At 43.1% G+C, this 21,063-nt stretch overlaps 2 protein-coding genes across 2 annotated transcripts; one reads left to right on the top strand and one right to left on the bottom strand.

Annotated features, from left to right (window-relative positions):
• The first annotated feature begins 16 nt into the window (after positions 1-16).
• SPRTN (SprT-like N-terminal domain) lies at positions 17-6,320 on the top strand. The gene is made up of 5 exons (XM_075278314.1): positions 17-370; positions 740-839; positions 2,093-2,221; positions 2,685-2,955; positions 5,488-6,320. The coding sequence occupies exons 1-5, from the start codon at positions 99-101 to the stop codon at positions 6,141-6,143; spliced, it is 1,428 nt and encodes a 475-aa protein (XP_075134415.1). The 5' UTR covers positions 17-98; the 3' UTR covers positions 6,144-6,320.
• ASB16 (ankyrin repeat and SOCS box containing 16) lies at positions 6,299-17,023 on the bottom strand. The gene is made up of 5 exons (XM_075278317.1): positions 16,666-17,023; positions 13,126-13,393; positions 11,782-12,274; positions 11,097-11,210; positions 6,299-10,107 (listed from the first exon to the last, which is right to left on the bottom strand). Exons 1-5 carry the CDS (start codon positions 16,991-16,993, stop codon positions 9,922-9,924), a joined length of 1,389 nt encoding a protein of 462 aa, XP_075134418.1. The 5' UTR covers positions 16,994-17,023; the 3' UTR covers positions 6,299-9,921.
• Between the last annotated feature and the right edge of the window lie 4,040 nt (positions 17,024-21,063).

The raw sequence follows: 21,063 nt of genomic DNA, 5'->3' as shown, positions 1-21,063 counted from the left end.
AGCGCTGTCCCGGGGTCATGTGACCAGAGAGGGCGGGGCGAGCGGCTCCCGTCAATCAATGCTGAAGCCGTTGTGGAGTTTGTTATGGCGGATGAATAATGGACGCGGATTTGCTTCTGGCTATACAGCTGCAGGAGCAGTATGACCGGGAAGAGGCCGGGGAGAGGCGGCGGGATCAGGGCTCCAGGGACAAGGCGTCCAGCAGTCATGGCAGCACCGCCCAACCCCCCCTTATGGCAGTGGTGGACCCGTCCTGGGAGCTGCTGGACCCCAATCCTAATATCCATGAGTTATTCCTACAGTTCAATGAGATGTTCTTCTGGGGGAAGCTGATGGGGGTGGAGGTGAAGTGGAGTCACAGGATGACACTGTAAGATCTATAGTCTCTACATCTCCCTGAATGCAATGCAGCCCTATGTCTCTCTGTATAGTAGATGTCTCTGTGTATAGTAGACGCGGATTTGCTGTAGATGTCTCTGTAGATGTTTCTGTGTATAATAGATGTCTCTGTGTACTGTATAGTAGTTGTCTCTCTGTATATTAGATGGCTCCTTGTATAGTAGATGTCTCTGTGTATAGCAGCTGTCTCTGTATAGTAGATGACATGGCGCTTTTTCCTATACTCCAGGGATTATACATCAGTTCCCGGAGCCCCTGTTAACCTGTTCCTGCCTATTCTTCATATTACACTGCACTGACTAAGTGGTGACGTGTAACGTGTCCTGTATCTTCTCTCCAGATGTGCCGGAGTCTGTTCTTATGAAGGACGTGGAGGCTTATGCTCTATACGGCTCAGTAAACCTCTCCTGATGCTCCGACCCAGGAAAGATCTTGTAGAAGTAAGTGTCCTGATGGTACTCTGTTATCAGGTCCTGTGTACAGATCTTCTAGTCATTGTGATTGACATCTAGCGATATAGTGATCCGCTGGACCCACACAATAACATACGTAGCCAAATTGCCGCCAAGACTGACTCGGATCAGTGGATCTCCTTACAGACTGGATAGATAAGTGTATGCTGTGACTACTTTACTTACTAATCCCTGGAGTTCTAAATCTTCTGTTCCTCCGCACCACATATCTGTGGTAACAAAAAGTCTTAATGGAGCGGCGGTGAAATATGTGTCCACGTGAGTGTTCCTATTAGTTGCATGGACTTTGAATAGAACTACAGCATGCGTGGTAAAGTAGGTAATGTAAAATGGTGAAGAAAAAACTTACTTACCGACATCTGGTCCTTCCTTCGAATGACGTGTCTCACTATTCCCTCCAGGGCCAGAAGTGCTAAGGCTCACTTGACTTCTGCGGCTTCAGTGGTCACATAGAGTACCGTTGTCGTTACTGCTGATAAGCCTCGGCACTTACGGGGCAGCCAGTAGTGATATTCACTTACAACCTGGGTTTTATACCACCCATGATTTGTATGCTGGAAAACCCCTTTAAGGCCAAGCCCCATATTGCTGAAAAGCTGCTTTTTTTGCTGTGGTTATTTTGAGCCAAAGACAGGTGTGGATTGAGTAGAAAGGAGAAGGAGAACAACTTCCTATATAGGTCCCATTCTTTTGGTAGCCACACCTGGGTTTGGCTTGAAAAAACACAACAAATCCTGCAACAAAAATCAACTTTTTTGCAGTGTGGGGCCTCAGCCTAAAAGTTTTTTCTACTGGTCTGGACTTTCCTGGTATATTAGGATATGTTTATGGTGATTCCAATTTGGAATCTGCCTCCTTGTGGTTTCCACAACAAATATACACATCCATGTGTCATCCATGATTTTCACTGACTCATAACAATCACAAGTATAAAACCTACTCTATATTTTTCAGCTCATTTCTACTTCCTGGACAGATCTTTGTATGGGGCCATAGATATGTATGGGTCTGTACGTTTATCCGCAATTGCGGATAAAAAAAATACGGTCGTGTGCACGAGGCTTTAGAATTTCTTCAGTTTCAGTGTACTATCCAGTAACGTAGAATATTCCAGCCACTAGTGCTAAGGGAATAGAACAATTCTATTTACAATGGGAGTTATGTATCAGTAAGGCACTAATGTTGATGATTTTTTTTTCCGGCTTCCTTTTCCATCGCAGACGCTGCTCCATGAGATGATTCACGCCCTTCTATTTGTTACCGACAATAATAAAGACCATGATGGGCATGGGCCAGAGTTCCACAAACACATGAATCGTATAAATGGCCTAACTGGTGCTAAAATATCGGTAAGCATGTCAGTACTCCCTCTGAAAGGTGGATTATAGATAAGAAATCGGGGTATACAAAAGGAAGTGATGGTTAAAGCTGTTTCCCTTTGGTCCTCAGTCTTCTGAAGTAGCATTAACCACCCCAGACTGCCATAGATGTACCTGTTAATCACTTTAATACTCAATACCAGCACAGATTATACCGTTACACTCTGCTGCCACTATTGTGTATGCGTGGCACTCAACTGGTACTGTTTATTTTACTGACTATGATTGGTGCAGTTACTGGGAACCTTCCGATGGTGCTGTCATCTGGGGTACTCTGGCTAATTTAGTAGGTGTCGTATATAGGCTATAGGTATTTAGGATCTTTTGACATCTCCCCTAGTGATTTCTCTTGTTTTGCACGTTTAGGACAGCAATGGCGCTAAGCATACCTCATTAACCATATATAAATGTTATATTTGTTCTGTGTGACCAGGTATTTCACAGTTTTCATGATGAGGTAGAAGAATACAGAAAACATTGGTGGTTATGTAATGGACCCTGTCGGCAAAGGCCTCCTTATTATGGCTATGTGAAGCGTGCAATGAACAGAGCTCCATCCAAGCTTGATCCATGGTGGGCCGACCATCAGAGGTCATGTGGAGGCACATATATAAAAGTGAAGGAGCCAGAGAAGAAACCTGGTAAAGACAAGAAGACGGAGGATTCTTCTGAAGTGCTGACTAGTAATATCCCACAAATAAAAGGTATTGCAGCATCCTATTAATATTATAAATGTGAAAGTTTGTGAGTTTGGATGTTTGTGGGTTTGTGTGTTCGGATGTTTGTTAGTCAATCACGCAAAACCCGCTTGACCGATTTGGCTGAAATTTTCCACAAACATAGTTAATACACCCCATTGTGCAATAGGCTACTTTTCGTCACAATAGCGCACATACGTTTTTCCCAGGACCCCCACAAACCCCAAACTCACATCACTATCTCTGCAATCTCACACACTTTGGACCCCGATTTGGCTGAAATTTTCCACAAACATAGTCCCTACACTCGATTGCGCAATAGGCTACTTTTCGTCACAATAGCGCACATACGTTTTTCCCAGGACCCCCACAAATCCCAAACTCACATCACTATCTCTGCAATCTCACACACTTTGGACCATAGCAAGCCACAAAATTCATATTACCCCCTACAGCAGAGGTCAGCAACCCCTGGCACACATGCCAAGAGTGGCACTCCTGCCATATTTCACTGGCACGCCAGCAGCACAGGACCTGCAAGAGTTAAATGAAGTCTCTGCTAGAGCTGAGGCATAAGGACACTCCCCTTTGAGAGATGTGCAGGAAACCCAGGGGGTGGAGCTTAGTCGCTCAAGTCTCTGCCTGCTATAGTGATAGCTCCTGCCGAAGCTGCTAGCAAACTGAAAGTAAGAAACACACAGCTCCCTTCCTTTACTTCCTATTCTCATTAATGTCAGGCATGGGGTTATTAGTTTAGTGTTAGTAACTCCATGTACCTCACATTAATAGGAATAAACCCCATCATGTCCCTCATATTAACCCCTGTGTGCCCCATATAAAGGTTACTAATATGTGAGACATATGGAGGTACTAATAAAAGACCTCAGTAATGAAGATACTTAATTATTACCTCCAAGTCTCTCACATATCAGTAACTAGAGATGAGCGAGTACTGTTGGGATCAGCCAATCTGAACAGCACGCTCCATAGAAATGAATGGATGCACCTGGTACTTCCGCTTGGACGTAGCCAGCGCGCTTAACCCCCCGCGTGCCGGCTACGTCCATTCATTTCTATGCGAGCGTGCTGTTCGGATCGGCTGATCCCCACAGTACTCGCTCATCTCTATCAGTAACTCTTACACAGGGGTTAATGTGAATTACAGCAACAACAAGATACACAGTTACATTACATATCCCATACCTTATACACAGTACGAAAACCTTATCCGCGCCTGTATATACACACTGCTACAATCACCGCAGACGAAGTCGCGGGTACCAGCTAGTACATCATAAAAGCAAAAATGAGTACTTGCTCCCTTTAGTCTTGCGTCATCCTTTTTTTTTTTTTTTTTTTTTACTGTCCTTTCCTATCCAAGTGGCCTAACACACCACTAAATTTACACTCCCTTTTCCTTTTAATTTCTCCTCTTCTCATTCTGATTTAAATAGGATCTTTCATATCTTCATGCATATGCAACTTTATATACCGTTAGAAAACCGACAGTTTGCTGAATTCAAGTGCACCGTCGGCTGTCCTGGTATGGGCTGGAGATATTGGTGCCGTTAATTTCAGCACCAATCTCTCCCCACTGTCAGATGGGTGCTCCTGACAATCTAGTGTCATCTCTGGGCTGTGAGGAATACATCCCTCCTGACTATACTCTTCCATAGTCTTATACTGGGGAAGGTGTCCCCCAGAGTTCAGCGCCATCACTGGGTAGTAAGGAACACCCCGTCTCACAGTACAAGGCTATTTTAGAGTATTGTAAGGGGGATGCTTGCCTCACAGCCCAGAGATGACAATAGAGTGTCAGGAAAGCACCAGTATCTCCAGCCCTGGGACACATAGCGGGAAAGCCGACAATGTGCTGAAATGCGCACTATCCGCTTTTTAGCGGTATATAAAGCCACATATACTTGAGGACATAAAAAGTCCTCTTTAAAGGGACTTTGTTTCCAGAACCCACCATATCAATCCAGCCTGACAGGTAGTTTAGGGTCATCTGAATCAAGCAGTGTTTTCTCCTATCTATCTGCAGGCTGGGTTGATATGCTGAGTTCTGATGGTCGACTCCCTTTAAATGTGTGAATGAGGCAGAATATTTCTGGGCTTTTGCATAGCAACAGTCCAGGACTATGCTATATGACCAGCACATATCTCCATAGCCACAAGTATTTTGCTGTGCCAGTAGACGATGTCTGGCTATTGCCATGCAGTGATCTCTGCTTCTCCCTGCAGTGGGTTGGAGTTTACATACTGACTGTGACATACATACAACAATGTAGTGCATTGTCTGCAGGCTCTCCTAGACCTTTCTCTAACAACTGTCTCACATTTTGGAAAGATTCTATAGCTTTTGATGTAATCTCACCACATGTGACGCCTAAGCAAGGCCTTAAGGCATATGTGTTTAATATATTTTTGATTTGAGGTGGCCATGTCATGGTGGTGTATCAGTAAGGGTGGATCTTGGTCTTTTGATGAATGTACTTATTATATATGTCATGTAGCATAATATTTTCCTTTCTCCAGGAAAACCAAATGGAGGCGACATACGTTCGTTTTTCCCATTTAGTGGCACCGGTCACAGGCTTGGCGAGTCCAGTCAAGTATCTGTCCTGATGAAGGTCCATAATGTCCCTCCATCCTCCAGTAAAGCCTTCTCAAACTCTCATATAAAGCCAGCTCATACCATCAGTGCCTTGTCCTCCATTACCAACAAGGGCATCAACCCAAGATCCAAACTGCCCAAAGTTTCTGTGGCAAACACCAAAGCATACAAGAACATCGATGGATCCCCAATAAGACTGCCTGTAAATGGCAAAAACATGCCTAAACCATCAGGATCAAATCTTGGTCCTCTTGTTGGCTTTACCCAGAAGCGGCTCTCATTTACAGTACCCACCTCCTCTCAAGGTGCACCATCTACCTCACAGGGATCTAGTCATGATGAAAGTCAAGACCGACCTCCAAAAAGACCACGGCTGGACACCAAAACCCTGAAGGACAATATCCCAGGAGGCAACTCCTTTAGGGAAGAACCAGTCATAGTTATAGATAGTTCTTCATCAGCTAACCCCACAGCCAACCAGAACAGTCAGGGTAAGATGGTGAACTGCCCTGTTTGTGGGGTAAAGGTTCTAGAAGCCAAAATCAACGACCATCTGGACAGGTGCTTAAATAGCTAATATTGAGGAGTTCTGTTACCACTTATCGTGAGGGTGTCCTGTGTTTTCTTCCTCTTTCCTTGATAATCTCAGGGATATTCAGGCCATTTCCACACTACTGCTACTTAATACCGTAATGTTGTCTATATCTTGGACCACTGAAAAAGTGCCGGAAATAACAAGTGGGGAGGATTTTATTGACCCTTTATTGTACAGTTGTTATTAATAGCTTTGTATTATTCATGTTACATATAAAAACCAATAAGCTTGCCAAGTATCGACACTACAGTGTGCATAAATTGCACAGAATCCAAGTCCTTGAGTCATCGACCCTATCTGTCAGATCTCACAAATCAGCCATTTATTACTTGTGACTGACAATGAATATGGCTGCCATGAAAGGTTGAACAGGATTAGAAAAACATGGCTGCTTTCTTGCAGAAGTAGCTTCATACTTTTCTACAGGTTATGTGTGGTATTGCTACTCAGCTTTTTTGAAGTGAATTGGGTAATGCTGCAGTACTGCATACAACCTGTGGACAAGTGTGGCACTGTTTCCTAATTTTTTACAGAGCTATTCCAGCTGTTGTCATTTATCTCTTAAAATGAGGAACCCCACTGTGGTAGTAACTCCGCTCTTTCTATACCTCCTGTTGACTTTAGAGGGCAGCATATATCTACTAGTCAATGCAGATGTGCTGTGTAGAGACTGGGGAGTCTTGGTGGTTGAACCCCCACAATTGTAATCTTTAGTATCCATCTTGAGCATAGGCGATACATGTTCACAGTTGGAATAGCCCTCTAAGGACTTTGATCAGTTTTCTCAGATCGCTCAGGATTATAAGTAACTTACATCAATCAGTCAGTTTGCACATTCTATATGGACAGATCAGGGGAATTGATTCACACATCTCTCCCTGTTGCATCCCTCATGCTGACCTACAGGGTATCACTTGGCTTCCTTAGACTCAAGGACAATAAGGGCTTATATTTAGAGATTTTTACCTTAGGGGTAAGTGTTCTTTATTCACCGACCAATCATATCTTGCTTTTATTAATCATTCGTCTTTGGGCAGTATGGTATTCTCTTACATAATAATGTTCCTACAAATATTGGGTGCAGGACATTCACACTGAGGACTCTGCTTCATAATCATCTTACATATGGAGCTGTCGTTTATTTTCTTCAAACAGCGCCACTCTTATCTGTAGGAGGTACCTGGTATTACAGCTCCCATTTACTGAGTTGCAATACCAGACAATTCTTATGGATAAGAGTGGTGCTGTATATCTTTCACCCTCAATGTCCAGCTTTACTTTGCAGGCTGAGAGAGGATTTGTCCCAGAATTATCTTGATGTGAGACGATGTTTGGTTTTATCTTTTCTATGTTAAGTTAAAAAAAAAGTTTGTTTTAATATTAAAAGATAACTTTTATGCTGCTCAATGTTTTAAACAATAAATAGAACTGAAGAATATTTGTGTTTTGTATCTTTTTATGTAACTTTATAGGAGCTTTTGTCACATGTTAAAGGGGTATTCTGGTCATTACTGGTTATCCCCTATCTAGGGAACCCCTCTGATCAAAGGATGGAAGATCCCATGTGCTCCATATGAATGAAGCAACAGATTGCAGATACACAGGACCATTCAGTCTTATATTACTGACGCTCCATTCATAAGGGGCCTATGAGACCCTACTTCTTGTGATCAGTGGAGGTCCCAGCAGTGGGATCTCACCATTCAACTTATCCCCTATCCTTTAATTAATTTGTAGCAATCAGAATTCCCCTAATGTCAATGCAAGTTGTGTTGTGAGGATGGAAAGAAATAATTGGATGTGGCCATAAATGTCTATGTGCTGATTTTGTATCCAGTAGTGCCACTCTGCAGCAAAGCTGGACCTGGTAGTCTGCCATACTGGCCAATTTCCAGTGGTCCGGCAGCTGTCTCACAGCATCTGCTTCACTAATGATGCCAGCCCTGCATTGTCAGTGCAGCTTCTGTGACTACAAGGGCTCAAGGACCTGCTGTGACAATATGGTCACATAACCATGAGTGCATAGGTCCTTTACCCTATAGTTCAGTTGGATTTTGGAGATGTCAGGGCGGATACTTGGGCTGGCAATTATAACCTAAATCAATCACCATTAATTGAACATGTTTCCTCGGCGCTGATTATTTAGGACACTCCCCTTTTTACAAACCACTCCCCTGATTTATACGCCACACCATAACCACTGCCTTTTGGTTTCGGTTAATCACATAACATCAATCCTAATTGGATAACGTACAGTTAGTATGTGGGCTTTTAGGGTCCACACGAAAAAAAGCCTCCCATTGACTTCAATGGATTCCTTTTTGTGTGTGTACATTCTCTACAATTACAAAAGCTACACATAACTATTCCTAGTTTTAACAATATTTCCTTTTACGCCTCCTGTAACATTTAGTTTTTGGGAAAGTCCAATCACTTTGCTTAGACTTGTACATGAGTCTGCTGTAAGTAATGGGTGACAGCATCTCTATATAGTGTCAGTACACATCACACTGCAGTTTATCTAAACATGTTGCATCTGCCGCCTTCTTTTATAAGGATATGTACATGTTACAAAGCAAAGCATTTATCATAACTACCTCTTGTGTCACCCCCTCTACCTCATAGATTGTAAGCTCTTTTGAGCAGGGCCCTCAGTCCCATTGTGTGAAATGACGTTCTTTGTTATGTATGTCTGTATCTGAACCCTATAAATTGTACAGCGCTGCGGAATATGTTGGCGCTATATAAATAAAATGTATTATTATTATTATAACCTATGCAAAATCCTTGATAGCTTCATGTCCATTGCTGTGAGCATTTCAGACCACAGTCCTGGATTGCAGTCCCCGTACTTATGGTGTTAGTTGAACATAACAAGATGTACAGTATATGGAGGAAAGTTTTGTGATACCATTCCTAGGCCTCATTTACACTTCACAATTCGCGGTCATGTAAGGTCTGTACTATTTATCACAGCAGCTAATCCTGGATGGTAAATCTGAAGTATCTTTAGACTGTCACAATGTGCATGGTTGGGTGAATTTGACTGACCCGCACATAGCCCTGACCTCAAACCCCTTTGGGATGAACTAGAACAGAGATTGTGAGTCATGTCCTCTTGGCCAACATCAGTGTCTTCTTACCTTGCAAATGCTCTTCTGGATAAATGGCAAATATCCCCATAGACACACTCCAAAATGCTATAGAAAGACTTTCCAGAAAAATGGAAGCTGTGTTAGCTGCAAAGGGGAACAATCTCCATATATTAATGTCTATAGATAAAGAATGGGATGTCATAAAAGAAAACCCGTGTAGGCACCCCAATACTTTTGTTCATATAGTGCCCGTAAAATTATCTCGAAATTTTGACAGTATTTGTAGGACCTTCTTGCATCAGTTAATCTGAACATAAATCCCTGCAATGTAAAGTATGTGGGAGACAACCTGAGTCTCTAATAAGACACGGCCATCGTTCCATAATAATGTTCCATAACACTCCATCAGAGTAAAGGTAAAGTAAGCAGTGCCACAACCCAGTAACAATTTCTAAATCCATAACCCATATGAGATAACACGTTACCATTAACCTACCTTTTCCTATAAAAGAAAGCGATGGGGATGGGAAAAGATAACCCATTCACCAATAGGTTTTTTTTTTTCGCTTCTATCCTTAAGATGTTGCAGTAATAGTTGCACTTTTGAACATTACAGCGTCCCCTTGTGGATAGTTCCCTGTAAAAATGCACCTAATTGACAAAGTTTAGTGGAGGAGGCCTTCTGGATGCAGCAGGAGGTACGCAGTGAGTGCAGCTGGTAGTTTCAGGCCTGGAATTGCTTTATTGCACTGCCCGTTATGTAGCTTCCTCAGTGTGCAACGGGCGAGGTGCTGAAGACGACGAGGTTGATTTGTGACTTGCAAAACTGACTCATAAAAGGTGAGATGTTCCTGCAAACAGAAAAGATGTGTTGTTCAGCACTTAATTCTGGGATATAACATGAATTGGAAAAACGGAACCCATTGAAGTCAATGGGAGGGTTTTTTTGAGCGCGGATTCTGACGCGGATTCCGTGCTAGAATCCGCGCCAAATTCCTCCATGTGAATGGACCCTCCCAGTGTTTGATGCTGAATGATAAGTCTGGTGTATTTTAGGTTGTCCAGTCTAGGGTTTATACCACCGGCTTACTTAGTGCCAGAATTTTGGCAAGATTGGGTTGTACATTGTTATAAATTAAGCCATGTCCCTTGTCAAACTATTCTTTAAAAATGGTCTAACCAAAATCGAGCTATTTCTAGAATTCAGGTACAGCAAGCAGAGAAAATCCTCCCCACCCCATTATGTGGCCATAGTTCTCAGGCCCGGTTCACATCTGCGTTCGGGTCATTTCGTTCCCTCCTCCATATGAAAAATGTGAAGAAAAAAGTCCAGCAAGCAGCACTTTTCTCTCCACATTTTTTGTGCGGACACCGCACGGATCTCATTATAGTCTATGGGGTCCGCGGGTTTCCTTTAATAACCGCTTTTTTTATGCAGATTAGGTTTCCATTTGGGGGGTCCCCAAGCGGACTTCCCAAACGGAAACCCATGTGCAGATGTGAACCGGGCCTTAAACTTTGTCTGAGAAAGCAGGTCGCAACCAGTTTGGAAGGCTCTATATGCCAGACACTTTCTGCCTAGAAGACCCTGCAGCTGCGTGAGCAGGATAAGATCAGGAGGGATTTTGCAGCAAACAAGAATGTTCAATTACAGTAGGCCGATCATATGACCACAAGTGAGAGCATGGTAAGCTCAGGAGATAAAATGGCACGTCACTTTTATGCTGCCACTGCTGTTTTGCTCAGTATAATTTATGTAATGACTACATTAGACTTTCAGCAGTTGGCACCCTGGCACCTGCCATGTTAGCAAAATGTAAGTAAAACATGTCTTCCTTACCTCCCATATTTCAGTGGGCACGGCTTCTACCCAAAAATTTCCTGGAGGAATTCGGTCATATGAGTTGAGAAGAATCTCAAAAGCCAAAGGTGAAGCAGCACAGCATCGCCACATCTGTGGGCACAGAATAGATCCGAGATTTACACGTCTATATGTTTATTTGCAGATAAGGTCTGATGTTCATTCATCCTTTTATTAGAAATTACAGCAAATTTCTCATATTTCTGCCAATGACTAGTAATAGGGAAGAAATCGCCAAACTCTGGTATGACTGGCATTGTCCTACCAGGTACTAGTGGTATATATGGATTTTGTGCCACCACCACTCTCACCTTGAAGATGGTAGACAGTAATAACCAATGGAGTCAAAAATACCAGGTAAAATGTATTCAGTTCATGGGTGAAAGGGAATATATGCCAAAGATATAGGACTTCAAGGACTAGGCATGGTTAGCATACAAAGGGGTGACAAATTGGTTCAAGAGTTATGGCAAGACCACAGACCCTCCTGACATTGAATTTAGCATGTCCAAAATACATGTACAGATGGGCAAAACTGACGCATTTTTCATTGTTCTTTACAGTATCCCAATCTGTGGTTTTTCATAGACTAAATGTAAATAATTTTATTAAGGGACCTACAATAAGTGAATAGATGAAGTTGGAAAAGACGGCCTACACTCACCTTAACGTTAGGAGATGCCGCACCATGGTTGAGTAGAGTCTGTACCAACTGATGGGGCTGGCATTCAGGATAATCTGTGCACACCTGCAAAGCACAGTCCAGGGGAGTGTACCCAGCACTATTTGTCACTTTAACAGATGCCCCATGAGCCAAAAGCATCTGCACCAGCCTAAGATGGCAATTGGAACTGGCATTGTGGAGGGGTCCATGGCCCTTCTTCCCTGGCATCCCAGAATCACCCCCAGCTTTCAGGAGCATTTCTGCCACCCTCAAATAACGAGCAAAGTGTTGAGGGGAATCACAAGCAGCGCACGCTGCATTGAGGGGTGTTTCACCCTCCCGATTGCGGGCACATGGGTCAGCACCAAGCTTTAGGTACAATGCCACATGTTCTTCCAGGCCTCGTACAGCAGCCACATGTAGTGGGGTAGCACGGGTATAATGGCAGGGAAGGCTGACAAGAGCACCGTAGTCCAAGAGTAATTTTGCACACCTGAAATGAAACATGTAGAATAGCATTTAGCAGGTACATGTATATTACATGTACATATTTATAGTACCTTATACATTGCTTCTAAGGGAGAATAACTCCATAACACTGCATCTGATAGAATATGGCATCGTACCAAACTGGACACCTTGCAACTAAAATAGCTGCAAGTGATGTTTTTATGCCACCCTCGCGCCTATTCTCAAAGCAGGTGAGCCATGTGGGCAGCCATCAGATGCAGCACATTCACTATCATATCAGCCACTTTTCAGGAATCAGGAGTAGATTGACCAAAGGTAGAAGTATAAGAAGCTTCCTATATATTTCCTATTCCTCTTGTAGCCATTCTTGGCTTTGGCTCAAAAAACTGCAACAAAATCTGCAACAAAAATGCTGCGTTTCCGCAACGTGGGGCCTTGGCCTAAGGGCTTATTCACATGTCAACTTTTAGTTTATTTTCAATTTCTGTAGTTATTCCATTTTTCATGTCTGTGATAAATGGATGAACTTTTTTGATAATTTGCATATTTTTCTATGTTTCTGGATCCATAGGCCATATTGGGTGTCTGCGGTCTGCAGAACAGACCAAACTAGAGCATGTCTCAGTTCTTTTTCCATGCCTCGTGGATCCACTAAGAACAGATAAGCCTTTAGAATACTACTAGTCCAACGGACCACATATAAGTCCAATGATGTCTATCAATAATGATCATATATGAGTAGATAATACCCAAACAAGTATTGCACCAAATTGACTATAATGTCTCCACAAACATGGATGCTCTAGTAATGCTATGGTCCATGATAAATTACAATTGTCATTCATGCTTCATCATCCTATATTGGATACCTACTCCAGTGTTTCCTTGGTGGTACACAGATGGAGAGGTGCTTGGCCGTCTTCACTCTGTAGATTGGGGTCGGCTCCCCGACTCAGTAACAGTTGCGTACACTCGGTTTGGTGACACTCGCAGGAATCATGAAGAGCACCACGTCCACCCGCTAGAGAGTTGGGGTTTGCTCCACGGAATATCAAATGGCGCACACATTCAGAATACCCCCGACTGGCAGTGATGCGCAGTGGACTGGTGTGTGACCTCTTCGGGGTCAATGAAAAGAGCCCTGTGAAGAGAGTAAGCAAATATCAATATTATATGGAGGAAGGACAATAAAACAGCTTGTAGGTTATGTGGTCATATTATAGTCACACAATATGGCCTCCTTGCATTTCTACCATAGGATCACAAGTCTATAGCATTAGGTACTGCCGATCATTCTTGAAGGACTTGTACAGGAGTAGAAACTCATGTTACAAATATATATGTATATATAGATAGACAGGTGTGGTATTCTTATGAAAGAAAGAAGCTATTCTCATCCTGGACAACCCGTATCCAGAAGATCTGGACAGGAGGACAAGTAAGTATGATGGGGTGGGCGGTGGGGTTAGTATAGGTAATGTTCTGTTTCTGGAAACTGGAAAACGGAATGTCACTGGAAAATCTTATGTTTAGTTTAGAATAGAAGTATCATTTTATTCCAGACAACTCCTTTAATACCCTCCTTGCCTGCATTTAAAAACCAAACCTTTATACTTACCTAGAGATGAGTCTAATGAATCTCATGGGACTCATCTCTGGTGCTCCCAGCGCATGCACTGTTCACTTCAGTGAAGCTGGAGGTGTACACCCCAGCTTCACTAAACATGCGCCTGAGGTCCCACTAAAGCCGAGGTGTACTCCTCTGGCATTACTGAAGAACTGCACTGGTGTGGGGAGTACAGAAGAATAGAGATGAGCGAGTACTATTCGAAATGGCCGTTTGGAATAGCACGCACCTACAGCAATGAATGGAAGCGGCTGGCATGCAGACTTTGTGTGCCGGCTGCGTCCATTCATTCCTATGGGTGCGTGCTATTTTAAACAGGAGTTTCGAATAGTACTTGCTCATCTCTACAGAAGAAGGGGCGAATGTAAAGGTGTTTTTTATTTTCATTATGGGTATAGATGCATTTACAACAGGGTGATTTGACACTAAACCTCTGGTCCATAAAGACCTGTGGGTGATTTAAAGGGGTTTTCCCATCTCAGTGTTTCAACAGTTTGCCTGCAGTCTCTTCTTCTCACTTCCTGTATTTCTCTCCCCCCCCCTCCCTCTTGCTGAAAGGGCTTGAAAAGAATCACAGTACTTCTGCAAATCAGATAATATGCAGATGCTTGTACAGAATGGACTCAGTGTTATCTGTGTGTTTACTTAAAGAGATAACAGACTGGGCTTTATCAGCAAACTGCAATTAGCTGATTGTCCTGACAGCAAGAGCAGTGAGAGAGTGACGTCACTTGTCTTATAGGTCCGTGGTTATAGCAGCTCTGTGTAAACAATGGGACGAATAAGGTCACATAGCAGGCAAACAAAGCAGCATTTCTAAAGCAATATTTAGGAAAAGTCTTCAATTTACATAAGATACCAGTATAGATAGGATATTTGAGATGGGACAACCCCTTTAATGTCCCAAATCACCCAGTGACAGTTTCCCTTTAATACAGTTATGTGTCGCACATTTGCACTTTGCCAGTACACCAGAGGTCTCCATTTGATGGCTAATAGCCTACAGGTGACAAGAGCTACTTATTACTGCAATTAAAAAAAAAAGCACCTAAAACCGTGCCGTGTAAAACCAGCCTCATCTGCTTACTTAACTTTAATGGGATGTTATACAGTCTATGCCCTACTCAGAGAAGAATGTTTTTTGGCACACCCCTGCCTCATTGATCTGTGGCACAAGTCTCATTTCACAACTTCTATTGCCTCATACTATAATGTTTTTGTCGTATGTTTTCTTGACTCCACAGCAGTAGAAGTAAAAGCAGCCTGACTCAATGTTTTGCCCATGGTCATCAGCCATGTTACAGCCAAATCCTATATGTGTTTAGGTCTTGAGTGCTTAATCTCAGATTTGTCATCACTTGTTGATATATAGTTATAAATGGTGCTAATATTAAAAATTGTCATTATGTCTATGCCAGAGCTATATGGAGGCACATGAAGTCTTTTTGGCTCTGTATTAGGGCCCCTTCACATGGCTGATACGCTGGCTGCTTTAGAACGTGTAAACATTCCGTAGCAGCGGCGTCTAAGGGTGCATTTATTCACGGCCGCAAACTAGCGCGGCGCATACGATCCCTGCTCCCATTGAAATGAATGGGAGCGTGTACAGCACGCAAAGGGTCACGCGGCGTACACGTGCCACATCACGCGGCACGTTACACTGTGTGAATGCACCCTAAAGCAGATCGCATTGTTTTCTATGGGAGCCGGCAGACGCGCGCTCGCCATAGAAATGAATGGGCTGCTTTTTCCATTCATTTCTATGGGGAGTGCACGTATGCCGGCTCCCATAGAAAACAATGGGAACTGCTTTAGACGCCGCTGCTACAGAACGTTTACACGTTCTAAAGCAGCCAGCGTATCAGCCGTGTGAAGGGGCCCTTACTCTATCAGTGTTCCTACATTTGTGGTTTCAGCTCCCAATGGCGTTGTGGAAGCTCTAGTTGTGCAAACTCTGGAGAGCCCTAAATTGAGAATCACAGTTCCATGTGGTGAGATCTATGAACCTCATATGAAATTGGAGGCATAAGGCAGTACATAGGGCACAGTAAAAGTCTGTGGATATCTAATGACTGTTTTGTTCAATGTTTTTTGTTTTTTTTTTAACTTAAAGGGGTTTCCAGGATTTGGAGTAAATCTTGGACAATCCCACCCACAGTGTGGAGAAGCAGAAGAAAATAATGTTACATTTTATAGTTCCAGCAAAGTGAATGAGATTCTGTTTAATCCCATTCACACTTTGCAGAAAGAAAACACTTGTACCAACTTTTTAACTGCATTGTACAACGTGGGGCTTTAGCCTAAAGCACATTTCTATGTCAGTTTGTAATGTAATGGCCTTTACCATACAGGTGAAATGTAACATGTGCTACTCAGTACTGCCATTAAACTACATGCAGTTCTTTAGTAAAATAACATCAGTCTAAACACAGCCTTATGGCCCTGCACAACTTAGTAATTTGGTTGGATGCTCAGTTGCTATATACACTCCTCGATCTAAGTGTGAATTCACACATGGCAGGTTTCTTGTAGAAACCTGTACTTGCCACCTAAGCAATCCAATTCAGATGAATGGGACTGGTTTTTAATCAAATATGCGTCTATCTATCTATCTATCTATCTATCTATCTATCTATCTATCCATCAGTATTGTTGCCTCCAGCTCAGTGTCTGGATATCTTCCAGTGTCCTTGCAGTTGGTGTTTGTTTCTGGTCATGATGACATCTGCTCAGAGTATTTAACCCTTCCTATCCAATGCAGAACAAAACATTCCATAGACTCTCACCCATTTCCGGAGACCACTGGAGCTCCTCACTGACTGTCTCCACTAACACTTCTGCTGAACCATCTTCTTTGAATATCCCCTTAATCCTATCCAAATCTCCTGTGTAGAGGGCATTATGAATGGCAGTATCCCGGCAATATTGGCGTCTTCGGTTGGCAGCTGGGAATGAAGGCCGGCTGTCAGGGAGGAATCTCCGGGTGAGACATTGACTTCTTACTGCCCTTCTTCGTTCCGCATCCTCCAGCTGTTCTCGCTGCTCCTGTAGGGATCTTAGGGTGGCAGCTGAGTAGGGGAAGGTCTCTTTGGCCATTTTATATGATTTCTTCATGCTCTTCCAGTTCTGGAACCCACAACTTCATTGCACAGAGAGTCAGTGAGAGAGAGGAACGCTGTCCTATTTATAACCCAAGGATCTCTGCTTCTACACATGGTAAACATATTTTTGCAGTGTCACCTTCCTGAATTTAATTATGGGGCGCTTGTCCCTATCAGGCCCCTTATTCATTGTGTTGCCACCATGACATGCACAAATCCAAAAAGTTTTAGAGCATATACAATACAGTACAGTAAAAATAAAACTTGTTGAATTGCCATCATTTAGTCCTAGGAAAAGGGAGAAAACCCCAACATATGAACATCATACAATGGCTATCCTGCTCACAGTCTTCCTCTATTCAGTCTACAGTTACAAGACCCACTCTATTGACTTTTGGCTACCTGCTTAAGCTTTTGTTGTTTTAGAATTTTGAGACAAATTAGATTTTTTTCCCCGTTATTATGTGTGTTTTCCACATTCATAATATTAGTAGGATTATGTTCTCCACCTATTAGGCTGTTCTCATTCTCCTTCCTTTCACTCAGATTGTTATCTGTACAGAATCTGCCTCTGTACTCAGTTTAACATATAGAAGTCTATGGAGAGGGAGGCTGCTGCAGATTCACTGCCTCATTCTGTGCACTGGTACAGCTTCATCTTTATCTCCTACAGTGTAGCAGAGCTTAGCAGCTGCAATTATTTGTGTTGTTTCCAGCAACCTGCTTCTCCTTCCTCCTCTCTCCATAGACATCTGTGTAAAAAGTAACTTTGCCTGATAAACAGAGAAAGATACATATTAATTATGTATATCAAAGTTCCTTATATACATTTATCATGTAATAAATTCACATGATTTTTTTTGTGCACACAATAATTCAGATTATATAAAAATAAAATGCAAATGGTGATTTGCAGCCCAAAGTAAATGGGACTCCATAAAACACTTAGGTTAGATCCATATTAGTCCAGGGGGCACTCCTTAGGGCCTTCTTCAACTCTGTGGTAGCATCAGCCATCTTCTTCGGAGTGGCCTGCTCGTGGAGTAGCATATCAACCAGGGACAGAAATAGACTTGACAGGCTGGTTAGAAGGGGCAGCTCTGTCCTGGAGAGCCCCCTGGACCCAGTACAGGTGGTGGGTGACAGAAGGATACTGTCCATGGAGAGCTCCATGCTGGAGAACAACTCCCATCCCATATATAGACTGTGAAAGCACTGGGCAGTACTGTAAGTGACAGACTGCTTCACTCCAAGTGTGAGAAGGAGCTATCGGAGGCCCTTCCTCCCAACCGCGGTCAGGCTGTATAATCTACATCAGACCAAGCGAAGATCACTCCGCACAGAGAACTAAATGATCCTGATGTCCTAGTTGCTATGACTCCTAGTATCTGTTCTATCTGCTATGAGCTTGTATGTGTTCTTTCTTGTAATATATTACTGTATTATCCATGCTGCTGTAACACACTGAATTTCCCCATGATGAGACTATTAAAGGATTATCTCTTATTACAGCACTAACTTATCAGCTGCAACAGGAAATTGTGTCAGGCAAAAAGTACCGGTCTAGAAATAGTCAGAACACTTTAGAGGAGCCGTGCCATGTGAACGTAGAAATAGAAGCTGATATAGTGTTACTGCGCGAGATGGCCAAGCTGTTGGCCTGCATTCTAGGATCAAGAACTTGAGTGTCCTCATAGATATGCTGTGCCCCTATGTGCCCCTATAGATAGATATCCCTCTCTATTCACATATATAAAGCGAGTACACCCCTCACATTTTTGTAATTATTTCATTATATATTTTCATGGGACAACCTGAATATATGACACTGATACATTCGACTGCAGTTAGTGTACAGCTTATATATACAGTGTCCATATTAGGACATCCTCAGATATCAGAGTCAAACATCAGATTAATGCTAGTTTACAGCTCTGATACCTGACTTCTGACATCTGATTTGTCTGACACCTGACTGTGATACCTGACTCTGACACCTGACCCTGATACCTGACTCTGACACCTGACCCTGATACCTGACTCTGACACCTGACCCTGATACCTGACTCTGACACCTGACTCTGATACCTGACTTTGACACCTGACTCTGACAACTGACACCTGACTCTGATACCTGACTTTGATACCTGACTCTGACACCTGACTCTGACAACTGACACCTGACTCTGACACCTGACAACTGACTCTGATACCTGACTCTGACACCTGACTTCTCACTCCGTCAGAGATCAGACTCAGGCATCACATACAAGCCAGCACATACACTATGCCTCCCAATGATTGGCCAGGATTACAGAGCCCCCTGCTGACACTCAGGAGTAGAAGATACAGTGTATATAGGAGCTGCAGGCTGAGAATCTCAGATGAGACCTGATACCTGACTTGTGACTCCTTCATAGATCAGACTCAGACATCACATACAAGCCAGCACATACACTATACCTGCTAATGATTGGCCAGGATTACAGAGCCCCCTGCAGGAGTAGAAGATACAGTGTATATAGCAGCTGCAGACTGAGAAACTCAGATGAGACCTGATACCTGACTTGTGACTCTTTCAGAAGTCAGACTCAGACATCACATACAAGCCAGCACATACAATGGTGGAAACTTATCAAGTGAAATGCTCCAGAATTCTAGTATCATTTTCACCAAATACACCCTGTAACATGTTGGGCACCACATTTATCAAGTGTTTTAAATACTTTTAAAACTTGTGAAAAAAGGGGCGTAGACTCACAGTAAAGGGGCGGGACCTACAACATTGTGCTACAAAAATTCACCAATAAGCTCCAAAGAACCTCAACTAATCTTCCATAGGAGACCCTGCTGCAGATTTTACCAAAAAATCATCAGAGAGAAAAGTCCTGCACAAAGTAGAGGAGGAGTAGAGCTGATTGGATGAGACTCTTGCAGTAATTGTCATTGACAGCATCTCCACCAATCAGAGCTTCTGAGGGAGGAACGTTCCAGACTTCAGCAGCTTTATGAAGTTCCCTCCCTCAGAAGCTCTGATTGGTGGAGATGCTGTCAATGACAATTACTGCAAGAGTCTCATCCAATCAGCTCTACTGTGATGTGATGTCTGAGTCTGATCTATGAAGGAGTCACAAGTCAGGTATCAGGTCTCATCTGAGTTTCTCAGCCTGCAGCTGCTATATACACTGTATCTTCTACTCCTGCAGGGGGCTCTGTAATCCTGGCCAATCATTAGCAGGTATAGTGTATGTGCTGGCTTGTATGTGATGTCTGAGTCTGATCTATGAAGGAGTCACAAGTCAGGTATCAGGTCTCATCTGAGTTTCCCAGCCTGCAGCTCCTATATACACTGTATCTTCTACTCCTGAGTGTCAGCAGGGGGCTCTGTAATCCTGGCCAATCATTGGGAGGCATAGTGTATGTGCTGGCTTGTATGTGATGCCTGAGTCTGATCTCTGACGGAGTGAGAAGTCAGGTGTCAGAGTCAGGTATCAGAGTCAGTTGTCAGGTGTCAGAGTCAGGTGTCAGGTGTCAGAGTCAGGTGTCAGAGTCAGGTGTCAAAGTCAGGTGTCAGAGTCAGGTGTCAGAGTCAGGTATCAGGGTCAGGTGTCAGAGTCAGGTATCAGGGTCAGGTGTCAGAGTCAGGTATCAGTGTCAAGTATCAGTGTCAGGTGTCAGAGTCAGGTGTCAAGGTCAGGTATCAGGGTCAGGTATCAGGGTCAGGTGTCAGAGTCAGGTATCAGAGTCAGGTGTCAGACAAATCAGATGTCAGAAGTCAGGTATCAGAGCTGTAAACTAGCATTAATCTGATGTTTGACTCTGATATCTGAGGATGTCCTAATATGGACACTGTAAATATGGACACTGTATATATAGCAGTGTAAATTTGGTGTGCCATCAAAATCACTCAACACACAGGCATTAATGTCTAAACCCCTGGCAAAAAAAAAAAAAGGGGAGTACAAGTAGCTCTTTTCCCTCCTCAGTGTCTTGCGGGTTGTTAGTATTACAAGGTCAGGTATGAATCAGGAGTAGATGTCTTAAATTTGGTGTTATCACTCGCATACTGGTCACTGGAAGTTC

Source organism: Leptodactylus fuscus, chromosome 6, assembly GCF_031893055.1.
Source record: "Leptodactylus fuscus isolate aLepFus1 chromosome 6, aLepFus1.hap2, whole genome shotgun sequence".
NCBI classification, from domain to species: Eukaryota; Metazoa; Chordata; class Amphibia; order Anura; family Leptodactylidae; genus Leptodactylus; species Leptodactylus fuscus.
This window is presented reverse-complemented; position numbering and strand designations above follow the sequence as displayed.